This window comes from Chelmon rostratus, chromosome 17 (assembly GCF_017976325.1).
Source record: "Chelmon rostratus isolate fCheRos1 chromosome 17, fCheRos1.pri, whole genome shotgun sequence".
In the NCBI taxonomy this organism is placed as follows: domain Eukaryota; kingdom Metazoa; phylum Chordata; class Actinopteri; order Chaetodontiformes; family Chaetodontidae; genus Chelmon; species Chelmon rostratus.
Window position 1 is genome coordinate 13,064,777 of NC_055674.1, and position 27,509 is coordinate 13,092,285.

At 43.6% G+C, this 27,509-nt stretch overlaps 2 protein-coding genes across 4 annotated transcripts; one reads left to right on the forward strand and one right to left on the reverse strand.

The window, feature by feature from the left end:
• The first annotated feature begins 1,260 nt into the window (after positions 1-1,260).
• On the forward strand, positions 1,261-23,734 carry tnrc6c1 (trinucleotide repeat containing adaptor 6C1). 3 transcript variants are annotated; one of them, XM_041956287.1, is made up of 17 exons: positions 1,261-1,346; positions 3,159-5,672; positions 8,499-8,693; positions 9,408-9,574; positions 9,664-9,741; positions 10,314-10,532; positions 10,894-11,043; positions 11,357-11,476; positions 11,781-11,864; positions 12,315-12,555; positions 12,642-12,806; positions 13,292-13,468; positions 13,817-13,966; positions 14,952-15,170; positions 15,855-15,928; positions 16,040-16,179; positions 16,280-23,734. In XM_041956287.1, the coding sequence occupies exons 1-17, from the start codon at positions 1,322-1,324 to the stop codon at positions 16,671-16,673; spliced, it is 5,112 nt and encodes a 1,703-aa protein (XP_041812221.1). In that variant the 5' UTR covers positions 1,261-1,321; the 3' UTR covers positions 16,674-23,734. The 3 variants fall into 3 exon arrangements, with proteins under 3 accessions (XP_041812221.1, XP_041812222.1, XP_041812223.1); XM_041956288.1 differs by having other exon boundaries at positions 15,858-15,928; XM_041956289.1 differs by having other exon boundaries at positions 10,897-11,043.
• On the reverse strand, positions 23,513-26,583 carry cd7al (cd7 antigen-like). Its single transcript, XM_041956290.1, has 4 exons — positions 26,463-26,583; positions 25,366-25,713; positions 25,162-25,268; positions 23,513-24,132 (listed from the first exon to the last, which is right to left on the reverse strand). The coding sequence occupies exons 1-4, from the start codon at positions 26,509-26,511 to the stop codon at positions 23,920-23,922; spliced, it is 717 nt and encodes a 238-aa protein (XP_041812224.1). The 5' UTR covers positions 26,512-26,583; the 3' UTR covers positions 23,513-23,919.
• Positions 26,584-27,509: the final 926 nt, after the last annotated feature.

The following is a 27,509-nucleotide window of genomic DNA, read 5'->3' on the forward strand; positions in this document are numbered from 1 at the left end:
TTTACACCGAGCATGCACACTACTACTCCAGTGTTTTAAAAATTTGAAGATGCTGCTGACAGCGTTCTAGTTTGAAAACTCTGGGGTTGCGTTTAAGTCTAGATGAGCAGAAATGGAGACATGGAAACCATGACTTATCAGTCGTGACGTGTCCGTCTTTACAGGAAGAAAATAAGCGACATTAGCTTGACTACTAATGGTTAATTCAACATAGATAATGAATTACAGGTGTTGCTGAAGCCATACCTGATGAAGGAATACCCTAATGGTGGAGTTACCCCACAGCAGAAATATTATGGGCCATCATTTTTCAAGGCACACATGGTGATCGAATGTTCATTCAGATGTTTGAATGCACGGTTTGCAACTTTGAAGAGGGCAAGAGACATAAACATGGACCGCCTTCCTTTTGTCATCTGTGCTTCTCTTGTTCTGCACAACTATTGTGAAACTATTGTAATCGAACAAAGCATAAATTCTGCTCTCCAGTATGACAGGAACTTCCAGGCACCCAGTACAACCACTAATAACATAACAGACAACAACGAACCAAGGGGAAATGAGTGAGATGTTTGTTCACCAAATAGATTTAGACAGAAAAATACATATGTCATCATGTGTAATCTGATGATATGCCTGCTCATACAACCACATGCATGTGTGAGAAAATTGTTATGCCAGCACCAGGGGTGCAGCAGGCCTTTGCGGGGTTTCTCTTGCTCTCTCTTGCCCACCACTGTTATTTAAGAGGCCTTCCATTGTGGGCAGCAGTGCTAATTGCAGATGGAGTGGTCTTGGCTAAATATTTAGTGACAGTTTTGAAAGGTTGAAAGATGTGAGGGTGGGGGGAGGTTAGAGGAGTCCCCCTTTTGTTTTGTTTTACCTCATGCCTTTTGTGTGCATAATGAAAGTCTCCAGGCTTTATCGTTCAGCTGTTAACCGAGCCCCCCCCCCACACACACACACCAATACTGCCCCCCATTTCTCCAGTGCTCCCATCCCCTCCCCCAATCAGCCTTCTTTCAGTGCTTTTCCACAGAGGGAGAATATCCTTCGTCAGGATAGGAATAGAGCACGATATAAATAAAGCCAGAGGGAGGCAATAGATAGAAGAGAAGAGACCCAGCCAAAGCAGTGTTGGTGGGAGGGACCGAGCATGAGGGGTGAGGAAGGAAGGGAGGGGGAGTTGTCTCATGCCGCGCAAGAGCTGTGCAACTTCTTGGCAGCATTTCAGAAACGAGCCTCAGAAGCTTGGCGAGCCGAGCAGACATATTGAGACAAGGATGGTCGCTGCGTCGCACAAAACCTAGCTCTTTACAGGATGGTTGGGAGGCACCTCTCCACAGGTATTTCACTACTGTGCTTCACATCTCCCCTCCTTCCCTCTTGGTCTCCCTGCTTTTCTCTCCTCTCTGCCTCTTCTGTGTTGTTTTGGTAGATCGTATTTGCACACTGTGTGGAAGAGCACTTTTAAACATTAAAGCTGCAGCGACAGTGCATTGTGGGCATGCAGTGTTGAGTTCTTATGTTTTGTGTTATTGCGAGTGAGACATGCGTGCTTTTAAAGCAACGATGTTCGAGATACAGATGGTAGCTCTGAGCTTTTTTGGCTGTAGTTCAGGACTGAGAAAATGGCGGTCCTGCACTTCTCAGTAGAGTGACGCTACAGAACGACAGCGCTGTGTGTGTGTCAGAAACACAGTGCCCTCTTTTTTCCCTCCTGCTCTCTCACTGCCTCCTCTCTCTCCTCTAGTTGCAAGCATTGAAGTAGCTTGAAAACAAGGGGTGGTACACAAATGCTGTCACTTCCCTCATGTAGTTGTGACACTGTAAGTCTTTGCATACAAACTAAGCATGCATGTGAAAGCACATGTAAACAACAAGCCGCTGCAGCAGCAGGGACAACAGAAATGAGGCAATGAGATGGTAGCAAGTTCATCAATGCAGCAATCATGATCTGCAGCTGGGCTTAGTGTGTACCAACACGATCCACATTCAGACTGGAACACCAGGGAGCTTGCTCAACTCACTCCACAGGGATCTAAGAGAAATAAGTCAAAGCATTACTCTGTATTGTCAGTGCAGTTGTGCAGGCAGATGGATGCTGACGTGTTGGTGAGGAGACATGCTGCCTTGGGCGAGTGTAGAGTTTTTGTGCTTCATGTCAAGCAGAGGACATAATTTCAGTGGTTAGGAGGTCAGAAGTTAAGGATGACTCAGCTGTATGGCCCCTGTCATTGATTACTTCCTCGTATGTGGTTCCCAAATGTCACAGTCCTTTCTGGGGTGACCTGTTATGAAGATACAGTACTTAGCTCTGAGGGCTTTTCATTTTGTACAGGACAATAGCATGCATTATTTAATGACTTACAACAGAAAATTTTGCATGTGGTACATATTCCCATTTGGTTCATTTTTAACCCTATTTACTTAAGATAGCCCCTAAATTTTACCTTTATTAGTATTAATAGTATTGTGTGCAATCTCAGTGAAATCTGAAGTTTTAATGTTCATTTTTGGTGTTAAAATTTGATTTTATATAGAATTTTCTAGTCTTTTCAGCACAAGCAATTGGACTACAAGCCCCTTCACAATTTGACAATATCTGCAGTGATGACTATAAAATAGCTTCAGGGATGTCTGACTTTCTCCAGTCTCAGCACAGTTGATTTTAAGAGTACAGACACAGCATACACTCTTGATGGCAAGTCAGATAAGAAAAAGCCAAATCAACCAAGCAGGTGGGACCGATGAATTGTGAATATCATCTTATCTTAGTTACATCATGGAGAGCATTGGTCCTGTCTTGAGTCATTGCGTATTTGGAAACATATATACGAAAACTGTGACCTATGAAAATATATAGTGTTCAAATGGAGTGCAGAAGTGTTGCATTTATTTTCTAATTAAAGGTCCCCCTGCTATCATATTAGTCATTCTCCTCTCAGTGTTTGAATTTTCAGTGTGGGTGGTATTTTCATTAATAAAGCATATTGTGAAATCTATGTACACATAAGTAGACACCTTACTGTTGCCATGGTATTTCAACCTTAATAAGCATACTGTATGTGGGTGTGATGACGTTTTAACTTATACCTCTCTTCGCTCATCCTCTTGCTCATGCTCATGTCCTGTTGTTTTTCTTTCCTCCCATACAGAACTGCCCCCACAGAGTGGTCAGGGAGCCCAGTATGATAATCCCCTCTGGGGACACCTGCCAGCCAACAGGAGTGCCACAAGTGCTGCATCTTCCACCAATCTCAGTGACTGGGATCAATTGATCATTGACCAGAAGGACACAGAGGCTTGGCCTTCAATTACCCTCAGCCAGAGCCAGGCCCCTCCAGGAGGATGCCCTTTGGACACTGACCCTGGTCGCCTGACCAGCAGCAGCAGCAGCAGCAGCAGCAGTAGTACTAGTAGTAGTTGTAGTGCAGTGAGTATGGCCACAGGGGCCAACAGCCAGACAGGCCACTTCCCTGCCAACCACCTTAGCAGCAAGGCCAACAGTGGGCCCAGCCCTGCCAATCATACTGGAACCAGCATGCTCTCTAGCCAGGTTGCATCCAATCGCAGCTGGGGCTCTGGGCCTGGACCTTCCCACTGCCCCCCTCAGTCCTCAGTGGGGAGTGAAGGGAAGAGTGACAGCCCAGTGGGGGTAGGAGGCAGCAGGGGCTGGGGCTCTTCTTCTTCATCCTCTGCCACCAACTTTAACTTGAACCTAAACCCTAATGCCAACCCTTCTGCCTGGCCCATGTTGGGGCATGATGGAGGTGGCACAGGGGGAGGCAGCTCAGGGGGAGCCAACACCATTTCACCTCCTCAACCTACACCCAACCTCTGTAATCCACCTGGCCCCCCACCAGCCCAGACCAGCACCTGTACCGGAGCCAACACTAACAGCAACTCCTCGGGGATTGGCAGCGCCTGGGGTAGCATAATGGCCTCTGACACTTCAGAGCCACACCCCTCCCCGTCCACGAATGTGTCTTTCAGTTCAGAACCTCAGAACCTTAAAACTGATGGACCAAATCACACTAATAAGCAGGAACCCCCCAGCCCCATCCGCAACTTGCCTGGCTGGGGTAGTGCACCTGTAGGCTTGGGTTCCATGGGGCAGCCCCCACAAGGGGGCCCACAGGTCAATGGAGAAGATGGTACCTCAGTATGGGGTAACAGTAGCGACTCAAAGGCACCTTCTTCTAAGGAAGCACCTGGCTGGGACTCTGCCTGGGGCCATGGAGGAGGTGGAGCAGGAAACTCTGGAGGCTGGGGTGACCAGTCTGGTGGAGGCTGGGGGAAGCAGCACACTGAAGAGGCCCAGGGAGGCTGGGATGCCCCCAGCTCTCCTCCCCAGGATCCACAAGCTAGTCCTTGGAGCAGAGCTGTGAGCACAGCTGGTGCCAGTGAGGGGAGCAGTGACAGCATGGAAGGACATCCCCGGCACAGAGACTGTTCATCCAGAGATAACCCAGCTCCTCTGCTGCCTGCCCAGGATCTAGACCCCAGGGTGTTGTGTAACACTGGCTGGGGACAGACCCCTGTTCGCCAGCACACCTCCTGGGACATGGACGATACTAAACGCAAGAATGATGTAGGCACTGAATCATGGGGATCTGGCCCAACCACTCCAAGCGATGCCCAGGGGCCCTCCAACACTAACATGGGCCCCTCTCAGAGGACTGAGCCTGGGAGCAAAAATGATGTGCCTGGTTCTCAGGGAGCTTCAGGTTGGGGTGGAAGTATAGCTGCTACCAACCAGCCTAGCTCTGGCTGGGGAGAGCCACCCAACAACATTAAGCCCCCAAGTGGCCCTGGTGGCTGGGGGACCCCTCCAACAGGAGGCTCTACCGCCAATATACCCAAGAATGGGGGTCAGTCCTGGGGAGAGGAAAAGTCAGCTGGGTGGGATGATTCTCACATCAAGGCAACATCCCAGGGCTGGGGAGAACAACCCAAAGCATCCCACAGCTGGGGCAATAGTGGAGGGAGCAATAATGCAGGGGACTGGAGAGAACCAGAGGAGAGCAAAAAGAGTCCCACCAACCCTGGGTGGGAGGGAGAAGCAGGAGGCTGGAAGGAAAAACCACGAGGCTGGGGAATGCCTTCTTCAGGACCTGGGATATCTGGAGCTGGAGGAAATGGGAGCTGGGGAGAGCCAGTTTGTCAGCGCCCCAGTGGCCCTCCCCAAGGTTGGGGGGGAAAGCCTCAGGATGGGCCCAGTGGTAGTAGTGGAGGAGGAAGCATGGGCTCTTGGGGTGGCTCAGGCACAGTGAAGCAAGGTGCAGGCTGGGTTGGCAGTAAGCAGGAGTCCTCAGCTGAGCCTACAGGCTGGGAAGAGCCCTCCCCACCATCAATCCGACGTAAAATGGAGATAGATGATGGGACTTCAGCTTGGGGTGACCCTGGTACCTACAACAAGGCAGTCAACCTGTGGGACAGAAACAATCCAGGAATGTCCCAGGCTAAAAGTACCACTGGAGGCAGTAACCCCCCGGGCCCCAACAACAACCATCCCCCCTCTCACAATCACCCATATCATGGCCCGCCTGCACCTTTACAGAATCACACCCAAAACTCCCAAAACCAAGGACCCAGCAGTGGGCCAATGGACCCTATTGTCCAACACCAGTCTGGGCCAGCTCACAACAGGGGTCCCCTGATAGCTCAAGGTAAGAAAACATAATCCTCTCATTTTGCAGTGTGTACAGCCTACACCTCCTATGTTGACTTAAGTTGGTCGCATTCAGTGGCTTATAGTAACAGATGAATCGTATTGTCAGCATCGAAACTTACAAGGTGTTTTGACTTCACTGAAACACTGACTTATTCAAAATGCTACTTAAAGTAAAGTAGATTTATTCTAAATTTTCCTTGTTTTCATTTCATCCTCTGTTCAAAGTTTGGATGTGAAACATTGAAGTTGGTTGTCGGTTAGTTAGCACAGTGCGCTGTTAAGCTCCAATCTGTTTATCCACTTAAAGGTAAAATCTTGACCTAGTTTACCCTTCTTTGGATTTACATCTAATCAACTATCCAAATGTGTTAAGCAGCGCCAGCCCTATCCTTCCATAAGGCTCCTCACACCGGACAAGTCTGTGTGGGTAACCCTGGCAACCTCTCATGGGTACCCAAAGGAAGCACGAGAATGCTGTTTACAAAGTCTCTCATGAAAATAGCGATTCGCCACAAACTGTTTGAGACTGATCGGAAGTGTGTGATTATATGGGAGCCACCATCTGTCAGTTGTTGAAGGGAGGAGGTGGAGCAAGCCCCTTTGAGCTGAGAGGGGTCAGACGCCCCCTGCTGTCCCTCACTTGACCCTGCATGCTGACTCCACCATGGATTCGTTTGCGTCCCAACCTGAATGGAGTCCCATTTGCCGGCATAATGGCCATTGAGCATATAGTGGGTCAAACAAAGAGGGTTAACTCCTTAATACTATTTTTAACTAAGGGCAGAAAGTTAGAGGGAAAAGTTTGTTTTATCACACTGTGCCATTTTTTAGATCAGTGTAGCACATCGGCCAGTCATACAACTAAAAGGTTGAATGTTAACTAGAATTTTGGAGCCTTTAGGACTTGACCTCTGCCTGGAGAGAGAGCTAAGCTGAGCCTGGCACTGCCACAGGCCCAGAGACAGCACTGTGTCTCTCATGCCAAGAGGGACCAGGCTACGCCAAATCTTAAACGGGCATCTTCTCCCTCTGTCAACCATTCTGCTGAGCCAAGCCCAGGTTCCTGCCATGTGTGGCACTTCACACTCCAAAACAGAAGGATAAACGGGGTGATGGTCTTTACCAGAGTCTCAGTTAGGTTTAAGGCTCAGTTTATATTAACAAGAAACAAAAAAAGAATTGAAGTGGTACGCTTTTGTAGGTTTAGCAGTTATATACATTGGAATTTAAGACATACAATTATTAAAGTGATTAAAATAAAAATTTTAATCCAATTTTGAACATGTGGAATATGCAGACAGACAATCTCGCTTGTCGGTCTTTTACGTCAGGCATACAGCAGGCATATCTAAACTAAACAGTCAACTAATCAGAAGGTTTTTTTTTCTACATATTTTATTTTTCTTTTATGTAGTCAAATTCCATTTTGCTTGTATAATATGTACATATATATAGTGTACTTTTTATTTTGTACTTTGTTTTCTCCGAATGTTCTCTACCTCTGCTGCTATTTTTTTTTCTTCCCACTGCTTTCAATGCTGCTGTAATGCCCAAATTTCCCCGACTAGGGATAAATAAAGTTTTATCTTATCTTATCTTGAAATTGCCTGATAGCATCTGTGGGTGGATAGCCATTTAGCAAAGAACAATGAAAAGAAGACTTCCTTTCTGGGAGAAAGAACTGTGATAAAGGCACTTACATTAAGTAAATGAAGATGATTTAGTCCTAAATACAGTATTCATGAGAGCATGAGCGCCACACACTCTTGTATTGAGCACAAAATTATGCTAATACGAGCCAGCACAAACAATTTGACCCAACACCTCATACTTTGCCATTAAAATTTGTTGTTTACATATTTAGTAAATTCGACAAACCAATAACAAAGCACTGTAAGGTTAGTCGGAAATGGCATGTGAAAATGCAGCAATCTTTTGATGGCTGTGTTTCTCAGTTCTTCTAATATTTGGAAAAAAAAAAGAAAAAGCAGGCTTATTTGTTTCTCTTAATGTTATCTTTTAAGTTTGTGATACAGTTATTTTAGGCTTTTACAATATATCTTTTGTTTTATGACAAAATCTAAAAATAGTCAAATGAGACAAAATGCTCGAGGGCCAAAGATAATATTAACAAGGTCTGTACCGAATAGATCAGAGCTTCAAAGCTTCATTCATGACGTTGACATTTTAATTCTAAACACCATTCAAATACTGGGCAGCTTTTTTTTATTATTATTATTGAAAAAATGTCTTTCGCACACAAAGGGAGGCACCTGTATTAACGGGACAGGATAACCAAAATAACAAAAAAGATAAATAAATCTGTTTAGGCTCTATCACTATTTAGTACATTAAAGTAGTAAGTGAATTAGATTACTTAAGTCATTACCAAAAAAAGCTCATTATGTGTCTGCATTCACCTGGCCCTCCATCAAGACATCATCACTGTCATACCAACAACGACTGTAGAAAGAGAATCACTAGTTGAGAAGCATTTTGTTTTATGCCTTTACTGGATTAACTTGCTTCCGACATGCATTTATATTCATTACAAAAAGAAAAAAAAAAAACTCATTTGATCCACTGATTCACTTCATTCAAATTGTGGATTTTGTTCAAAGATTTTATTTAATTTTTTTCTTTTAGGGTGATGGCGTCATAAAATATCAAGACAGACATTCAAAGCTTCTTTTGAAAACCTAGAAGCGTCAAATGTGAAAAAATGTTTTTGGTACAGCCCTAATATTAACTTGTTTTAGATGCTGGTATTTGTGCATTTAGTATTTTTGTTTAAGGGCTCTTATCCTTCTGTGTCTTCCAGGTTGGGGAGAAATATCCAGCTCCCACACAAAATCAGAGAGCTCTTGGGGGGAACCTGCACCCTCTCCGGTCAGTGTGGATAATGGGACATCTGCCTGGGGCAAACCTACTGGGAGCTGTGGAGGCTGGGGAGACAGCAACCCGGACAGCTATGGCAGGGGAAACCCGGCGATGGCATCTGCATCTTGCAAACCTGGTAAGTAGTATAGAATTATTATCAATTCAGTGTGTTAATCTTTGAGGAATGATGATACCACATGTGTGCACTACTGAAAAAAGTTTAGTAATACTCTCCTAATGAGTCAAATCAAATACGTCAATATGGTAGAAGGGAAGCAAGAGCACTGTAAATTTTACCCAGAAATCCACACTGACCCCTACTGGCCATCTAATATTAGTGTTCAGGTTACTTTTATGTAATAATGTGCAACATGTTACATTTTCAGTTTATGTAACCAATGGTTGATTATTTTTCCAGGCTCGAATTTTGTTGCTTTTATTTTCCTTCACCAAATAGCTGTTTTAACCTTAATATACATGTATTAAAAACTGAAAGTGCATTAGCAAAAGGACAACAGCTACACTTTAATGTGAACCAGCTGGAGCGGGTCAGATCTTCCAAAAGAATACATACATACACTCATGCAGCTGAGGTTATATCGCTGTTTTTAGGTTTTGTAACATATGGAAGTGAAGAAAAATATATAACGAATATACAACTAAACTCATTTGATGCTTTGAGTAATGTGTGTGATATCATATGCTCTGTGTTTTATTTAGTTTTTGCTTTTATTTAGTAGCTTTTTTGAATTAAAGTCTAACATCATAAAGTTAACACATAAGGCATGTGTCACAGTGTGTGTCCTCAACGCTGCTTGGTTTACATCCTCTCTTGTGGTTTGTTTTCCAGCCCCCAAACCTATGCAAGACGGATGGGGAGGTGGAGGTGAAGAGCTCAACTTGTCAGGGGGTCAGTGGGACGCTGAGGAGGGAGACATGTGGAACAGCACTGCCTCCCAGGAGAGCAACTCCTCCTGTAACTCTTGGGGCAATGCATCCAAAAAGGTCCCACAGAAGGTGTTAAGCAATTTTGATATAACATTTTTATTGTGAAATATTATTTAGTTAATGTGTTAATAATACGTTTCTGTCATTGTCTTTCCCAGGGAAAAGTCCCAGGGAAGCAAGAAGATGCCTGGATCATGAATCGTCTCATCAAACAGCTGACAGACATGGGCTTCCCTGTGAGTTTAAGTCACTAGAAAATGCTACACTTAGTCAGTTCTTAGAGGAAACACTGATTTCATTAAAGCGTTTTTGTTTTGTTTTTTTACCTTTTGATCAGTGATTGTTGTTACAACTTTTAAGAATTCCCCCTCTTAAAGTAGGGGAATTGAAATGGGAATTTGAACATTTCCAACATTGGTGCTGCTCAGAGTAAGCATAAAAACATAAAGAATCATTTTGAGTTGTTTTTGAGAGAAATGCTGCTATTGTTTAGTTCCAACATTTCAAATTGCACTATTTTCTGGTTTTGCTACAATTTTCTGACATTTTATAGACCAAATTATTAATCTGGAAAATAATCAACATTTCAATCAAAAATGAAAGTCATTAGTTGCAGCCTAATTAGGATTGGTCATTCAATGCACAGTGGGAGTATATGTGCGAGACCAGTAGCCCAAATCTACATATTCATCAGGCTAAAAGGTCTTATTTGTATTTATAACATTTCTAATCGTGAGAACGGAGGTTTTCCTCCGTTTTGGAATTGATTTGTTTCTTCATTCCTGATGCTTTTTGTTTTATTCTCCAGAGGGATCCAGCAGAGGAGGCTCTGAAGAGCAACAACATGAACCTGGATCAGGCCATGAGCGCCCTGCTGGAGAAGAAGACAGAGCTGGACAAGCGGGGGATGGGGATAACTGGCCATGACTACAACAACGGGCTCATCAACAAGCCCATGAGCTGCCCTCGGCCTCCGCTTCTTTCCAAAGACCCCTCAGCAGAACCCCGTTTGCCCTTCATTGATAAGGTGATTCATTCCTTTACTTAAAAAAAATATTTTAAATGAACTAGTTTTTCATTTTCATGGTGGTTAACAGTGTATATGGTGTAGAAAAAAATTTAACTGGTGTGTTTGAATGGTATCCCTGGCAAAATGTGTTCAAATCAGTGTCTAAACATTTATTTGACCACCTCTGCCTCAGTATGTGATGAAGGACAAAGTTGTTTTGGACATTATATATTTTGATGCAACTTGACATTTGAAACTCATGAATGTAGATAATTGATTTCAAGATTTTTTGAGGACTTGCTGGCACCGGTGGAAACAGCCTGTGTGTTTGACTGAAGCAGGGGTTGATTATCTCTCTTTTGATTCTTCCTTTGTCCAGCAGATGCAGAGTGGAATGTTTGGCGGTGGTGGAGCAGCACAAGCCCGGGCCATGCAGCAGCCGCAGCCGCCTCCTCAGCCGCCAGTGCCGCCTCTCGGTTCCTCTCAGCCTAGTCTACGTGCTCAAGTGCCTCAGTTTCTCTCCCCTCAGGTACACATACGCACACACAAACTACACTTGTAGCTTCATTTCTCACTTACTACGCAAACATATTAGTATCCAAAGCATTTTAATGTTTGTATATATAAATATTTTATGTTCACATTCCACTCAAAATGTTCCTCATTTATTATGTATCACTTCAGGACTCTTTGAACTTCTATAAATATCAATAAAGAGGCAGATTATTTTTGCCATTCAGACCTTATATTGTGTATGCACCAACCTTAAACACATGCTGTGTTTTTACATGTTAAATGTGTTAAAATATTGTGTTTTCAATGTTTTGTTACTTTGCCCACAGGTTCAAGCACAGCTCTTACAGTTTGCAGCAAAAAACATTGGTCTGAATCCTGCACTTTTAACCTCACCAATAAACCCTCAACATATGACCCTTCTGAATCAACTTTACCAGCTGCAACTGGTGAGTCTCATTTCTGCCGTCTCTGCTTTCACTTTATTTTGTACATCAGATATAACTGCAGTAGAGTGCACATGGGAAACATCTAGGACCCCAAACCTACAAAGACCAAATCCAGTAGGAGCATTTTTAATTGGACTGTAAATGTGTACTTTCATGTTTTCAGCACATTAAATCAAACCATTAGTTTAAACAGTTTTATTACATCACATTTTTATTATTTTTGGGTACTGTTGTGTTATAACTGCATATTCAGACACAGTGACGTCTTTTGATATTGAAACCATGCCTTATACCTGATTGACAGGCATACCAGCGTTTACAAATTCAGCAGCAGATGTTGCAGGCGCAGCGCAATGTTTCTGGCCCCATTCGACAACAAGAGCAGCAAGTAAGTTTACCCTCTTACCTTTCAGTTGTATTTTCTTCCCTGCTCTCTGTTACTCACTCTGATCACTGAAAAACCTGAATTTACTGACATTATTTTACATCATGTAAAAATGTCAGTTTTAACTTCATCTTTGTCACGAATTAGTGGTGATTTGTCAGTAAACACAGATGTAGTTCAGTTTCTGCTCTCGCAGTCAGTCTGTCAAATTTTCATGGAAAAACTAAGAATGTTGTTGTAATCCCAAATACATTTTGTACAAATTCTGTCTTTAACTGTCAATGTTTGTCTATTGACATGTAAAATAATGTCAGTTGTTCTATGCTGACTGAAGTGAAATCTATCAAGGCCAAGTTTGTTTCAGTTGTTCTACCTTGCACCTGCTTGCTATGGATCATATGTATATGCAGTGTATATAGATATAAATATACCTCCATTGTGATATCATTCCAGGTTGCACGTACAATCAATAACATGCAGCAGCAGATCCAACAGCACCAGCGTCAGCTGGCCCAGGCTCTGCTGATGAAGCAGCAGCAACAGCAGCCACCCCCCTCCCACTCGGGCCTGCATCCTGGCGGGGCCAAATCCTGCCTGGATTCATTTCCAGGTCACCCCCAGGCTCCAGGCCTCCCTGACCTGCAGACCAAAGAGCCGCAGTCATCTCCCAACACCTACAGCCCCTACTCTCTCTGTGAGTGGCATTAAACTTAATGGAAAATAGACAATGCTGCGTTAATCCTCATGGGCTTGTGTAGTAACATCTCTCTGTCTTCTCAGCTGGACTGAATCCAAACATGAATGTAAACTGCATGGAGGTGGGAAGTCTGTCAATGAAGGAACCCCCCCAGCCTCAGTCGCGCCTGTCACAGTGGACACATCCCCACTCCATCGAAAGCCTCTCTGGAAACTCCTCTCCTCTAGAGCCCAACATGGGCAAGCATGGTGAGAAAACAACGGGAATCCTGGGTAATGAAAAATCCCCACTAGGGAACACTTTGTTTCATATCTGAATGTATGTTCGTATTACAAAGTTTGTATTTATGATGACTGATCATTATCCTTTAAAAGCAACAATAACAAGGTATTCCTCTTTTAAATTAATCCTCATTTCCAATTTTCAAGCCCTGTTTTCACCTTTTACACTTTATACCTGTGTTCAACCTGCAAGATACAGATTTGGAAAGTGGGTCAGCCGGGAAGTTTCTACTTATTAGTGACCAGCACCATAACATATGCAAGAAAAAATGAAAAAATTTAAACATGTATCATAATCATAATTTTAATATAATCACACTACTAAATGGAAAGTATGGAAAGTAGTGTGAATAAGCAAAGTGTCTAAATGTTTAATTGGCTGGGAAAAATCCAAAACATTTCCCTCATTTCAATGATTTCCATCTCTACACCTTTAATTGAACTTTTCTCAGGTGCCAACCTGGGCCCCCCTGGTAAGCCCCATCAACTGGAGGACTCATACAGTCCCTACAACCTGATGCCCAGCTCAGAGTCACCTACCAGCCCACTGGTCCCCCCAGACAGCTGGGGGCAGGGCAAGAGCAGCAGTGACAAGATGGCCAATGGGACCAATATCAACTGGCCGCCAGGTTAGGAACACGTGAAGCACTCATTGTTCGTGATTTGTCAGTTTGGCTTCGGGAGACAGATGTAGATCACTGTCAGCCAGTTTGTTCATGTAGTCAGCCATATTGGCAACAACCATTATCACTTTCACTTTCCTGTCACTGAAATATCAGGTACAAGGGACTATTATCACTCCTCTGTAACAGTTGAAATGTAGGATCCATCCAGTTAAATGTCGGCAACCAAAACCTAATGCCTAATCACCAGCTGGTTGGTAGCTGTCCATTACTTACAGATTTTAGGTCATCAGTGGGTAATATTTAATACTGGTAAGAAAAGAATGTTTTTAAAATTTTTATTTTGATTTTCAGAGTTCTGCCCCGGTGTGCCCTGGAAGGGTCTCCAGAATATCGACCCTGAGACCGACCCCAACGTGACCCCTGGAAGTGTCCCCAGCGGGCCTACCATCAACACCAACATCCAAGATGTCAACCGCTACCTGCTGCGGGACAGGAGTGGAGGTGAGAGACCGGTCAAAGAGTTTCCAAGCAAGGGCTGAGAAGGTGTCCTAGTAAAAGACACCTAGTAAAAGACACTTAGTGAGAAGTTTTTGTGCTGTGGTCCTGGCCTACCAGTAAGGGGCAAGAGCCATGTCACAGTATAGCAAAACACAGTGAATCCAAGTAGAATTTTAAAAAAGTTTAGACAACAAGCTGTATCATCATGTATTGTAAACCCACTTAAATTGTCTGACAGTATCACGCAGCTGCTGCCACCAGAACGCCTGCTTCTTATTCTTTTGTTCTTCATTTTCCTACTTTAACTGCCTCTGTAATCATTGTCATTTACCAGTTTATCCTCTTCTCTTCTAAACGAGCTTACTATCATCATTTGTTGTGCATTTTCCTTTACTCCATTTTCTCTCTCTGCTATTTTTTCCTTATTTGTTTGTGTCTTGTCTATTTGTTTGTGTTGATGGCATCGGCTTAGGCTCCTCTCCCACTTCATCTCAGAACGAGGCTCTGCCTCCCTCCACTGATTGGCCAGTCAGTGCCTACACTAGCTCGTTCAGTCTGTCGTCCCCGGAGACGGACGATGCAGGTACATGGTTTGTCCATAACGTCCTTCCCCAATATTGCAGTACCTGAATCACTGCAAATCAACATTATCCTCTCCCTCCTGTTACTGTAACAACCAGAGCCTCAACCACTCACTGGAGAGCCATGTCTCCTGTTCATTCATGTCACTGCTCATGATTACATATGACCCTCGTTTGAGCTCTCTCCCTGTCAACTTTGCCTCTCATGCAGTGCATATTTCCTCTGTGGTGTTAGTGTATCTTTTTCCTCCTTGTGTGTGGCATGGGAAGTGTTGTCCTTTGGGCAAAAATGAGAGAACTTTTTAGTCTGATCATTTTGCTCTGCAGGACTCCCTCCTGTGGGATTAGCTGTCTTTTAGTCACTTGGTTTTTCATGCCAACCTTCCCCTCGCTTTTTATACATCCAGGTAAACTGTCAGAGATGAAATCTACTTGGTCTCCAGGCCCCATTTCTCACAGCCAGGCCTCTCTGTCCCACGAGCTGTGGAAGGTCCCCCAGGGGCCCCGGGGCAGCAACACGGCCCCTTCCCGCCCCCCGCCTGGCCTCACCAACACCAAGCCTTCCTCAACCTGGGGTGGCAACTCCCTGGGCCTGGCCCAAGGCTGGAGCAGCTCTTACACCACAGGTAGTCTTCTAGTGAAATATTTATGGTGAAATAGTGCAGGCTTAATAGAGCAATCTAAAAGGGCTCCATCATTAGTCAAAACTATAACTTTAGAATTCACAAGAAGTAGCTTTAAAAAGAAAATAATTTCAATGAAAAGCATCTGCTCTGAAATTATTTACAACACTATCACTTCATTACACAAGAAAAGCAGTTTGTTTGTTTTAGTGGTGAAAGAATAGGCTGTTTTTGCACACATATTACACATAAGTTAATGTTTTTCTCCTGTATATGAAACATAAAAATAAAAAAAAACTGAAGTAGCTGAGAAATACAGTACAGAATACCTATAGCACAAAGTTCAAGACATTTCTTTTGCTGTCATGAAATGTGAGTTGTCTAAAGGTCAGATTATGGAGCCAATGCGTTAGTGTATATGGTTATGACGTTTGCAGCGTGAGCGCACTTGAAGAGCAAGCAGCATCTTGATGCAGCGTGCAACCACATTCCAGTTTTGAAGTACAGTGCAGGCAGGATCGTCAGTGACTTAAGAAAATCTTGTGGTTAAACAGATGTCAACTGACACTGGCTGTTTCTCAGAAATCGACACCACCCATTGAGTTTAAGTAACTGATTTTGTTTTCAGACGAGCTTGGTTAGCATAAACTTCATGCTCACAAATGTCTGTGTCTCTCCTATGCACAGCAGGTACCACGTGGAGTACAGACAGCTCCACCAGGACCAGTAGCTGGCTGGTTCTGAGGAACCTCACTCCACAGGTAACAGTTTACAATCAGCTGCTTTCAGTTAGTGTTTAAGCTTTTAAGGCTCACAGAGAGTTAACTGTGTCTCTCCACTAATGACCCTCTGTGGGCATGTTTGTGTCCCAGATTGACGGTTCGACACTGCGTACACTGTGCATGCAGCACGGCCCCCTCATCACATTCCACCTCAACCTGACACAGGGCAACGCTGTGGTCCGCTACAGCTCCAAGGATGAAGCTGCCAAGGCTCAGAAGTCCCTGCACATGTATGTCTCCTGAAGAGCTGCATCAAAGTGTTTGGCTCGGTTGCTTTTCAAGAAGTTTTAACCCACACTCACCTGTGTTTTTCCTCTCATCTCCATCCAGGTGTGTGCTCGGGAACACCACCATCCTGGCAGAGTTTGCTGGGGAAGAGGAAGTGAACCGCTTCTTTGCACAGGGCCAGTTGCTTGGCGGAACAACCAGCTGGCAGGCCACACCAGGCACCAATCAGACAAGGATGGGTGGGGCCGGATCCGGAGCCTCCCATCCCATAGGTCACTCACCGCACTGGAACAACAACAACGGCAGCAGCAGCAGCAGTAGCAGTGGCCTGGGAACAGGCGGAGCAAAGACGGGTGGAGAGTTGCTGTGGGGTGGTGTGCAGCAGTATTCCAGCCTGTGGGGACCCCCGAGTGGAGAGGAGGGACGAGTCATGGGGAGTCCCACCCCAATCAATACGCTGCTGCCTGGGGACCTGCTGAGTGGGGAGTCCATGTAGGATGAAGAGCCCAGGCTTGACAGACACCAACAGGAGCAAAAACCTTGCAAATCATTGTGGAGATAATCAGTGTGGGTGTTAACGGTGAAAAGGAGAGACTAGAGGAGGACGAGGCTACATCCTCGCTGCTCACCCTCGCCAAACTCCTCTACTCCTTTTTGGTTTTTAATGACATTTCAGTCACAGTTCTTTTGTGAATCTCAGTGAGAGATTTTGCTCACAGTGTTCAGCTCTTACTTTTGGAGACGCAGGAAGGAGTCTTTCATTCAACAAAGAAAGAGAACTTTTCACAGAAATGAACTTTTGAGAACTCGCCGTGTGAAACATGTACTTTAGTCAAACTGACACAGTGACGAGCTGCCATCTTTAAACTTGCATAATCCCTCTCCGCCTTTTGAGGCAATCATACTGCACCTCAGAGATCCATTAAAAGGCATCATTCCCAAAGTAAAAAACTTTCAATCAGAGTGGTTGTCGAACTTTCAGCTGGTCCAGACTCCAGACTCAACATTTGTTTCTCTCAGCACTAATATTAGCCTTAACCTCTTTTCCTGCCCTGCTATCCTCACTCACTGTACTTGGTGAAGAAGCATACGGACACTTGCACACCCTTATTTCTGAGCCAGTGAAACCTGAGTGGAGAGTACATGCTGCTGAGGCTTATCATTAGCAACCACAGCTCACAACTCCAGTGCATTTTTGCAAGCAGACTGATTTCCCCACACGACGCTCAAAGGGAATGATGCAACTCTGTTCGCCGTGTTCAAGCCATTTATTTTTGTAGTGGTTTTGGGTTTTTTTTGTTTTTTTTTTTCTTAAACCATTGCAAACAAAGCTAAGAACTGATATTATTCAAACGTGTCTGTCAATCTTACCTGGTGGGGGGAGATTTTCGGGGGTCGTCGCATGTACAGTTATAGACGTGATGGATGACAAAATGAACCACTGCTATTACTATGGAACTGTAAAGACAAATACTTCAATGCACCTCAACTCATCTGCGGGGGAACTCGCAGTTTGGTCTCAGTCTCGGACCCTCTCACTGATGTTGTGGAAAACCTCAAGTCGTAAATGTTTCCCACCAGTGTGTAGTCATTGACCCCACCCCCCACCCCACCCCTGCTCCACCTGCAAAAACACAATTTCAAGTGACGTGCAATATAAGCCTACCGTCCAAGGCCATGGCCTCTCACAGAAAGAGAGGAGACTATAAGGAATGATTCAACTGCAAAAGCTCTATCTGCCCTGCATCCCCCCCCCCCTCCACCCTAAAACTGCCACTACTACCCTCTCATGCCCCCCCCCCCCCCCAAGAGTGTGTGAGCTCAGGAGAGTAGCAAGCTGGTCTTCAACCACCTTCTGTCCAAGATACAAGGACGTACACACAAAGCACTTCTTCAGCCAGCCTACTCTCCACACTTATGCCAGTGACAAGTTCTGGGGGAGAAGGAGGGACAGGTGTGTGTGTGTGTGTGTGTGTGTGTGTGTGTGTGTGGGCGCGTGTGTGTGCACGTGCGCCCGTGTGTGTGCGTGGGCCCGCGTGTGTGTGTGTGTGTGCGTGCTTGGGGAGAAGGCATCAAACCAAAATGAGAGGAGCCTGTTTTCCTTTTTACCCAGAAGACCAGATGACTTTTTTTCTTTTTGCCCAAATTTGCATATGTAGAAAGGTATGAAGCAAAGATTTGTGAATAGGTGGTCTATCATAGCACTTAGCAAGAGCGTTGCAGCTCGTTATACCCTTAATGCCAACGAATAGAAGAAAGGAGAAGCAACACTGGCAAATAAAAACTGAAAAAACAAGGACAAAAAAGCAATCTGCTTAGTGGCTTCTCTATATACTTATTTTTTAACTTAACATGGATGTGAAGATGTTTTTTTATTTTATTTTTTTCAATCCTTCCCTCTTCCCTCAAGTCGGTGGGACCAGGAAGGATGTCAAACATGGTAGCAAAGTGAAGGGAAATACAAAGAAAGAACTAACTCAACTGATCATGGGTGCAGCAGGGAAAGACCCCGAAGCACTCATCCTCACCCTCTTTATCAAAGTAAATATCACTGTTACATTGCATACTTTGAAATCTTTAGCCTTGGTGTCTGGAAACGCTCGACGTGTTTATGTTTTACTGGGTCCAGCAGGGAGGATCGCCATCTTTGTTGTCCTTTTTTTTTTTTTCTTTTTGTCTTCTTTCTATTGGAGGCCCTGCCAACCTGTGTGATAGTGTGGCCACTGAGTGCCTGCCTGCTGCAGAGTGCAGAGCTCTGCAGCAGCCCTCACCCCACCCTCCCGCTCGCTCGCTGCCTCCCTGCGGATCCCTACAGACTGGCTTCCCTCCTCTTCCTCCCCCCGGCCTCCAGGCCAAGAGCAGCTCTTTCAGAACTGGCCCACCTGTATTAAATTTACTACTACTGCTGCGCCAGAGTCTGTCCTCAGCAACCTCCAACTCCACTCTGTCTCTCTCCTGCAAGGATCACTTTAGCCAGAGATGGAGGTGTTTGATGTGTTGTTGTTTTTTTTCTTGGTTTCACTTATGGAATTGCCAGTGTGCATTTTTATTTTATTGTTGTCATGAAGTTTGCTGATATTGTTGCTGTTATCATTGATGATATAGATAATGATTGTTTTCTGATGATGATTTCATGGCTTTTTAACGTCGGTCTTTATGCAGTGTTCAGCTTCTCTCCTGCCCCTCCCACTGCCTCCGAGGCAGAAGCAGTGTGTAGTTTAGAGGTACGCCTCAGCTGTGCAGCAAGGCCATATGAAACACTGCAGATCTCAGTAGAAAAGGCTGTTTGGGGAGTTCCTTATGTGGGGTCGTTGGAGTCAGATGGGGTTTGAAGAGTCAAATCAGGTGGGAAGGGTTGTGTAGTCAAAGGTTCTCCAGGATAGTGAGCCAACTTCCTCTGTCCATCCTGGAGAACCCACCTCCACTCTATGTTTGTCTCCTAACACACACATCCATTAGTGTTGATGGGCCTCACTCACACTGGTGCTTTATGTTTAACTCTGGGAGCACTCAGTTACACTTAGAACCACCTCAACTGATAACAGCCTTCCATTTCTATGCAAAGACAAGGAGGTTCATTCACAGCCATCTAGAAAATCACAGCCATCTCCCACATCTGCCAATCTTCACTTATCTCTTGACCTTTACTACCAGGCAGCTTCCCTTGAAAACCCCCCTTGGATCAAATGAAAGGGACACTGAAAGAGCCTCTCTTCAAGGGTTTAGTCACCCACTGTGTGGACAGAGTTACTAGATGACACTAAATGACCTGCTGGAGGCATTAGTGGTTGGCAAACAGAGTCACATCTTCAGTCTTGTGCCAACTGATCTACAAATATCTTCTTCCACCTTGCCATATCCTAACTTATCTTTAAGGTGATGAGACTTAAGTTTCTTTTGTTGCTGCAGGGGCGTACACCACAAGCTCCAGCTGTAGGAGGCTTGAGGAGTTGAAGGGCAGGACAGATGAATGGTGCTGGTCTTTCACCAGCAGGGGACTGGAAATTTAGTGGAGAACCAGGCTGCAGGAGGAGGAGGAGGAGGAGGGGGTGGGGGTGGGGGTCCCTGTATGTGTCTGTGCACTGTTTATGGGTCACATCGGGTACATCTCTTTAAAAACCAAAAACATCTTTTTCTTTATCATCAAGATTTTCGCAAAAACTAGAAACAACGAAAAAAAAAAAAAGCTGTGTTTCAGCTGTGCACTCCGAGGCTGAGATGCCTGTGTTCTGTTTTTCTGCAAGCTGCCGCCTTCTCACCCCGTCTGGGCTTGTTCTCTGGGCCACAGGTGGGGAAGCTGTATCCAGGTGGTTCATTTTGGACCTCCAACCGGAAGGTCGCGCCAGCCAACATACAACAGGTCATTTCTGCACATCTGGCTTTGGGGTCAGGGTCCAAGCAGGGACCCAGTGTATCAGCAGAAATAGGGACACACCTCAAGTTTGGTACCAAGTCTTAAAACTTTTTGGGATTTGCCCTCTTCCAGAGTCACTTTAGACTCGCATCATTCAACAAAACAATCACTATTGCCTGTGTTGTCTGTTTGTGTGTTGTTGTTCCTGATAACCTGCATTTACTCCACACTGGACTTAAATCAAGGAACTGGCGTTGAAGTGGGGGAGTCGAATAGAGTGGGAGGATGGGTGACTGGGACGGAGGTCGAGTCTCAGATGTGCCCTGGACTTCTTGGCGCAGCACCAGCACTGAGAGCCTCAGCCCCTCCCACACCCCTCACCTGCACTCTTATCTACCTGTCTAGTGTTGGAAATCAGATGCTTTCCTTTTTTCTTTTTTTTCCTTTTTTTTAAGTCACGCGGACTCGAAGGCAACTGGAGCTTGAGCAAAATCTGCTTCTCAATCATGGATCAGACAAGGGTGTTGGGGCAGGGGCCCCAAAAAGAGTTGAATTAGCAAATCTCTCTTTAAAAAAAACAAAGGCCTGGGTTGAATATGCACATGCTAGTTCATATACAGTACACAACCAAGACTACATAATGGGTGTATATGTGTATATGGCTAGATCTTTCTGTTTTCCACTTAGCCTGAGCCCCCTCCCCTCCCTGCCCTGCCTTCAGCCTGTACCCTGTGTATCCTCCTCAACATTATATTTCCCAGAAGACAAGATCATAAACATATCAGAGTAATACAAAATAATGAAAACAAATACTTGAATCAAAAGAAGCGCCAATAATGTAATGTGAACACTTTTTGTAGTGGTTTTTTTGTCTCATTCATACACTTCAGAGATTTTTGATAGCATCGGTTCAGAGTGAATTAAATTTGAAATACGAGTGTTGTTGAGAACAAAGATCGATATAAAGGCAAATTTACATCTGTTGTATTTGAGTGTTTGCACAAGGCTGCTTGTACTGTATGTTGTATGAATGACTGTTTGGTGCGTGAGGTGAAAATATGTATGAGAGCTCGTGATTACAGCGGAGGATTTCCGCCTTGTGATTCTTTTTCAATTCAGTATACTTTTGTTGTTGATTTGTTTTTGTTGTTTTTTTTCTTTTTGCTTGTCAAAAATATATTCTGATGTTAATTGTTACTAGCCTCTAGCGTTGCACTGAGTGTCGGCCTCACCCCTCATCCAGCTAAACGAACAACATGATACAAGTACTGAGGGGAGACGGGGACAGTTCATGTGTAAATGTTTACTCAAGGACTAAAATAAGTGTGTTTTTAAAATGTAATGTTTATCTACCTTAGTGGCTTTCATTGTGGAATAATCCAAGAAAGTATGGATCATAATTGAGTATTGCACCATTTTTCAGACTGTAAACCTAAAAAAAACAAGAAAACTGAAAAAAAAAAATCACATATGTATAAAAAAAAATGCAGCAAAAAAAAAAAAAAGTATTTTGCAGACCTGTGGCCATAGATTGGGGTAGAAGGACTTCAGCTCTCCCGAATCTGAGCAACGGAGAGAGTGAAGGACAAGACATCAGACTGAGCCTTGGCTTCTAGGGCTCACTTCAGAGGTGCCTACCTTTTGGTTTGTTAGCTTTCGTTCTGTTTTCACTTATGTTCAATTCGCTCATGTTGTCATTTTGTTTTCCTGCAAGGCCACTGACAGTTTACAAACACTTTGTTTTTTTCTGGAGTTCAGAAAAAATCAGCAACACAAAAGAATTAAACCATGGGAATGTTGGATAAAGAAAAAAAGGACAAATGCTTCCATTTTTAAAAAAAAGTGCAACACTTCACAGAATGAAGATTTATTGTGCTACTTTCAGAACTCTGGGATTGAACAGTGTTGTCTTGTTCTGTTTAACCTTCTTTGCTCTGTGTTAATGTTGATTTCATGGACTATCTGAAGCCTGTATGTTTTATGTTGATTATATATATTTTTCTTTTATATAAAAAAAAGAAAAGAAAAAAAGACATAATTGCTCACTATCTTGCACACACACGAAAAAGTGGATCTTGTCTCAGGAAGGCCAGGGTTCCAGAGTACCAACTCCACGCCATTTTAATGTACATTTTTATGATGAGTTTAAAAAAAAAGAAAAAAAAAAAGAATGATTTAAAAGAAACAATTCTAAGCACTGAAAGTTATGGATTTCAGAAGAAGAGAAAATACCTTTTGTTTCTAAATCCGTAGCAGTTACATAATAACCAAATAATGGACTTTAAATGAAAATGGAGTGCTTTATATATAAATCTATATATTGAAATTGCTTTACATTTAAAAACAAAAAAGGTCAATGATTTTGATTGTTAAAAAAAGACCGTGAATAACATGCAAAATGCTGTATGTTTGAATCTTTATTGTGTTTTCTTAATGAGGTCCCGTCCTGACTGAATCAGGAACATTGTGCATTACTCTTTCTTTCCTCTTTCTCTCTTTCTCTCTTTCTCTCATTCTCCCACAGCGGGTATTATTACTAGATAAATCAGACTTTTGTGGAACATTTTTCACATTTTGGAGGATGTTTGTAAAACATGAGCTGGTTGTAAAGGATCATGAAACTATGCACAAGTGTTTGGGGGTGGGGGGTTGGAAGATGGGGATTTTATGGCCTACTTCTACATGGCTGATCTATTGCAGGGGTTTTTGGGATCCAATGTGTTTTTATTTGTTTTCTTTTTTAAGGGGGTGGAGGGGGGGGTGGAGAGGTGATTCATGTCGAGCCCCCCGCCTCCAACTTCCTTCCCCTGATTCAGATTGACCTAGCGCTACATCGCCATGCTGTGTATTCCTAAAACCAATGAGCGTCTCACTCTTTAGCACTGTGGGATTCTAGCCTGTCACCCTCAAGGGTTTTTTTTCTCAGTTGTTACGGTTTTCTTGGAGGGTGGGGTGGGGTGGGGAAATGGGATTAGGGCTGCTTTTTTTTTTTTTTTTTTTGGGCCTTTTTTTTAATATTAAGTAAAAATGTCTGTACTGAGATTTAATGAAAAGTCAGTGGCTTGTAATGTTTTATTTTTTCTCTGTATATCTCTTTCTCCTCATAGAATGTGATTGTTAAATGACATGCACCGAAACAAATGTTTTCATGAACTATGGAGCTTCTTTCAAATATTAATAAAATAGCTTTTTTTTTTCTTGGCTGTTAAAGATGTGCCGTTTGGTTATTTGGTGTCTGTCTTCCGTCAAACAGATCCTTCTTATTTCCTGAACGAGAAGTCCCCTCTCGCTCTCATACTTCTGCGGTAGAGCTGGTGTTGCTTGCTTGTTGCTTGCTTGTTGCTCAGTACATGTTTGCTGCACCATTAGGTCAATGCCAGAAGTCACGTCAGGCTCTGAGGGCGAGCTGTCTGGGACAGGCGTAGTAGTTGTCCTGTGGCTGTCGAATGTTGGGGTTAGTATACACGGGGAAGTTCACTTCCTCCAGGTGTGAGGGGGCCTCGTGGTTATTTTGGGAGATTCCGGCGCTCTGCTGCTTCCTGGTCATTTCCTCATAGATGGGAACAGAAGGTTGCCGTCTGTGATGATGCCTCACCTTCACCTACAACACATAACATTATTTCTTACTTGTTTAGAATTAATTTCTGTTCAGTATGGCAAATTAACAAGCTTCTGCACATTATACTGTATTTACCCCAGCGTGTATTAATTATTGTTAACTTTGGTGATTGGCAGTTAATCTGCAGATTGTTGTCCCGATTAATCCGCTAATCTTTATGTCTATAAAATGTGAAGATAGTGTGAAAAATGTGCATCACAGTTTTCGAGATGTCACATCTTAAAAACTCTTATTTTGTCCAGACAACACTCCAGAACCAAAAGATATTACGTTTACACTCATTCAAACAGTAATATTACCGTCATGTATTTATAGAGAAGCTGGATTCAGTCATTGTAGCATCTTTGCTTAAAAAATGGTTAATCGAAATTGTTGCAGATTAACTTTCTGTCAATGTTAGTGCATGTTAAATGGAGTGATAGCACTTTTTAGATTTTATTCTGTCAGATCAGCAACTTTGTCCTCTTCAGAGAAAAGACATTAACATGAACAAAAAGTCATTTGTCGTCTGTGGTCTACATAACACATTGTATGTCTGTCTGTCTGTCACTATTGGTGAGGTCTCGTGTGATTACTGATCATGTGTTGTGCATTGACTTTTCCTCTGGGATATTCAGATGGATTTTTACAGTGTTCTCTCTGCCACTTTACATAATGTCACAGATTTTTTGACTCATGCACCAACGATCCCAGCAGTAATTACCAGGCCTCAGTTGCTCACTCACTAAAGCAGATGTCGGCTTGTCAGGCCTCTATTAAAGCTGACACATTAATTGATAGTCAACTTAATATGTCTCACTTGTATGGCTGTCTGTGGCATTTTGATTTACAGCGGTTGCTGCCTGAAAAGCGAGTGAGTAACTCAGAAATGCTGCAAAATGATGTGACAAGAAGAAAAGACATGTCAGATATGAGAGAAATGTGGCACAGAGCCTGAGCAACAGCTGCTCACAGTACAACACAACCGCCCAGCAATCCATCGAGTTTAATCTGCTACGTCCAAATACTCACACATTTCTCTACAGCCAGGCAGCTGAGGGTGAGCAGAAGAAGCCCTGCTGCTGCAAAGACGGTGAAGAGCAGTGGAGGGTACCTGGGGGAGCACTGGCATGACCTCCCTGCAGTACAAATACACAAGTACACATTCAGATCTGAACTTGGATTTAACTGCAGCAGAATGTAAGCACTGAATCGTGAGGTGTGTGAGCCACGTACCTGTCCCTTCAACCAACAAGAAAACCTCTTCAGTGCTGAGGATGATCTGAGGATGATCTCTGTAGGTCAGCTCCCATATGTAGAGGCCAGTGTCACTGGGCTGTAAATGGGTTACGGTCACATTGACCTGCAGGGAGTCCAGCCCTCCACAGAGCTGCAGACGCCCCCTGTGCTCCGGGTCGACCCTGAGCTCTCCATCCTCAGCCATCGACAGCAGGGTCGTCTGGCTCTGGACACTTCGGTGGTAAAGGTGGAGGCCCGTCAGGCCGCCATGCTCCTGCTGAGGGGAGCAGGAGAGCTCCAGTGACTGGCTCTCTGTCAGCTGCCTGAAGGTCAGCTCTCCATGGACTGGAGGAGAAATAAAAACAGGTTTGAAGCTCTGGTGAAAATACACACAAGGAAAGGTGTTCTTGGATAGGAATGCCTGCTCACTGCACCACATTTACCCAGACTGAAATATTATTTGATGGATTGTCATGAAATTTGTGTCTATGGTCCCCAGATGACCAATCCTGTGGATTTTGGTTAATCCCTGGCTTTTCATTCAGTGCCAGCATGAGGTTCACATATATCCGAACAACAATTTGATGGATCGCTATTGAATTTGGTTCACACATTCATGTTCCCTTCAGGATGAATTGCAATCATTTTGTTGATCACCTGACTTTTTCATAGAGGCTGGAGCTGATATCAGCTCATATCAGCAGAACTCACGGGCAAGTGGGTTCTGACCCAGTCGACCATAGAGCTATAGAAAATGCACATCTGTGGTCTGTGGGAGGAAACCCATGCAGGCACAGGGAGAGCGTTCTCAGCGCTTGCCTCTTTGGCTTATGACTAAATACCAGCGAAACTAATGATTGTTAGGTGAAGAATAAAAAAAACTCAACATTTAAAGACATTGATGTTTAGTGCTAAATAGGAAATAGCAGCATACCATGGTTAACATTATACCTGCTAGCGTGCTGATGTTAGTATTAAGTTGTGCCTAAGTAAAGGCTACCTAAAAGTATACCCAAAATTCATGCTCTCATAAGCATGAATTGTTTAACAAAAATCAGTTTGCATAGTTTTTGTCGAATGTGAATTTTACTTACCTTCAAAGAGCTGAATGAAGATGAGAGTGCATGCGAAGCTCCACTTCATGGCCTTTTCAGTTATGAAAGCACTAAGATAAACCCAAGCTAAGTCATATTGTACTCCTCCAGTTTCCTTCAGTCTCTTGTGAGACGTTGTGGACAGCCTCAGTAGTTATTGTTCTCCACCTCAGAGCAGGAAGGGGACTTCAAAGCAAGAAATGCTGCTAAGATACTGTGGTTGGTCTTGGTACACACTGAGACTGTATGCATGAGTTTTTTAATGTTTTTCCACACTCGGGACTTTAAAGCCTCCTCCAGCTACAGGATGCACACCCCTAATGCACATAATTAAACAACATTTAAAAAATGTAATAACTTAATTACTTAATAATATCAACATTGTTCCACTGGCAGAGTACTTTACTTTTTCATTGAAGGCTTTGTTATATAGGCTGATTCTGAGAATTGTGCAAAAGGTTTAAGATGCAACTCTTCTGGCTGCTATCAACTGCCAGGTTGTGATATCATGTAGTTAGAAAGGAGAAAATAAGCATATCAGTTTCATTCTTCCTCACCACATATGTCTGGTGTGTGCAAGATCAGTCTGCACCTTAGAGACAGTCGTCAGCAGCAGCAAAGGGATGTCTGTTGGTTGTTGATCTTCGGGGTTTCACATAGACTGTACACACCTAGCAGTTACTTTCCAGCTGAATAGTTACTATTCTGTGAGAGTGTAGATAAATGCACTGACTCACAGTCCAATACAGCATTTATTCCATTTTTCTTTAATATATATATTCAAAATTTATTTTTCTTGTGTAATATGTACATATATATTATCTACCTTTTATTTTGTATTTTGTTTTTTTTTTTTAAATGTTCTCTACCTCTGCTGCTATTTTTCTCCCACTGCTATTAAATGCTGCTGTAATGCCCAAATTTTTCCGGCAAGTTTTATCTCATCTTAGCAGCCCTGCAATAAATATATAGTAGATAATAGATAAATATGTCTTTGTGAAGCTTATGATGCTTCATTTTTTTGTTTTCAGGCACTGTTTTTATTGT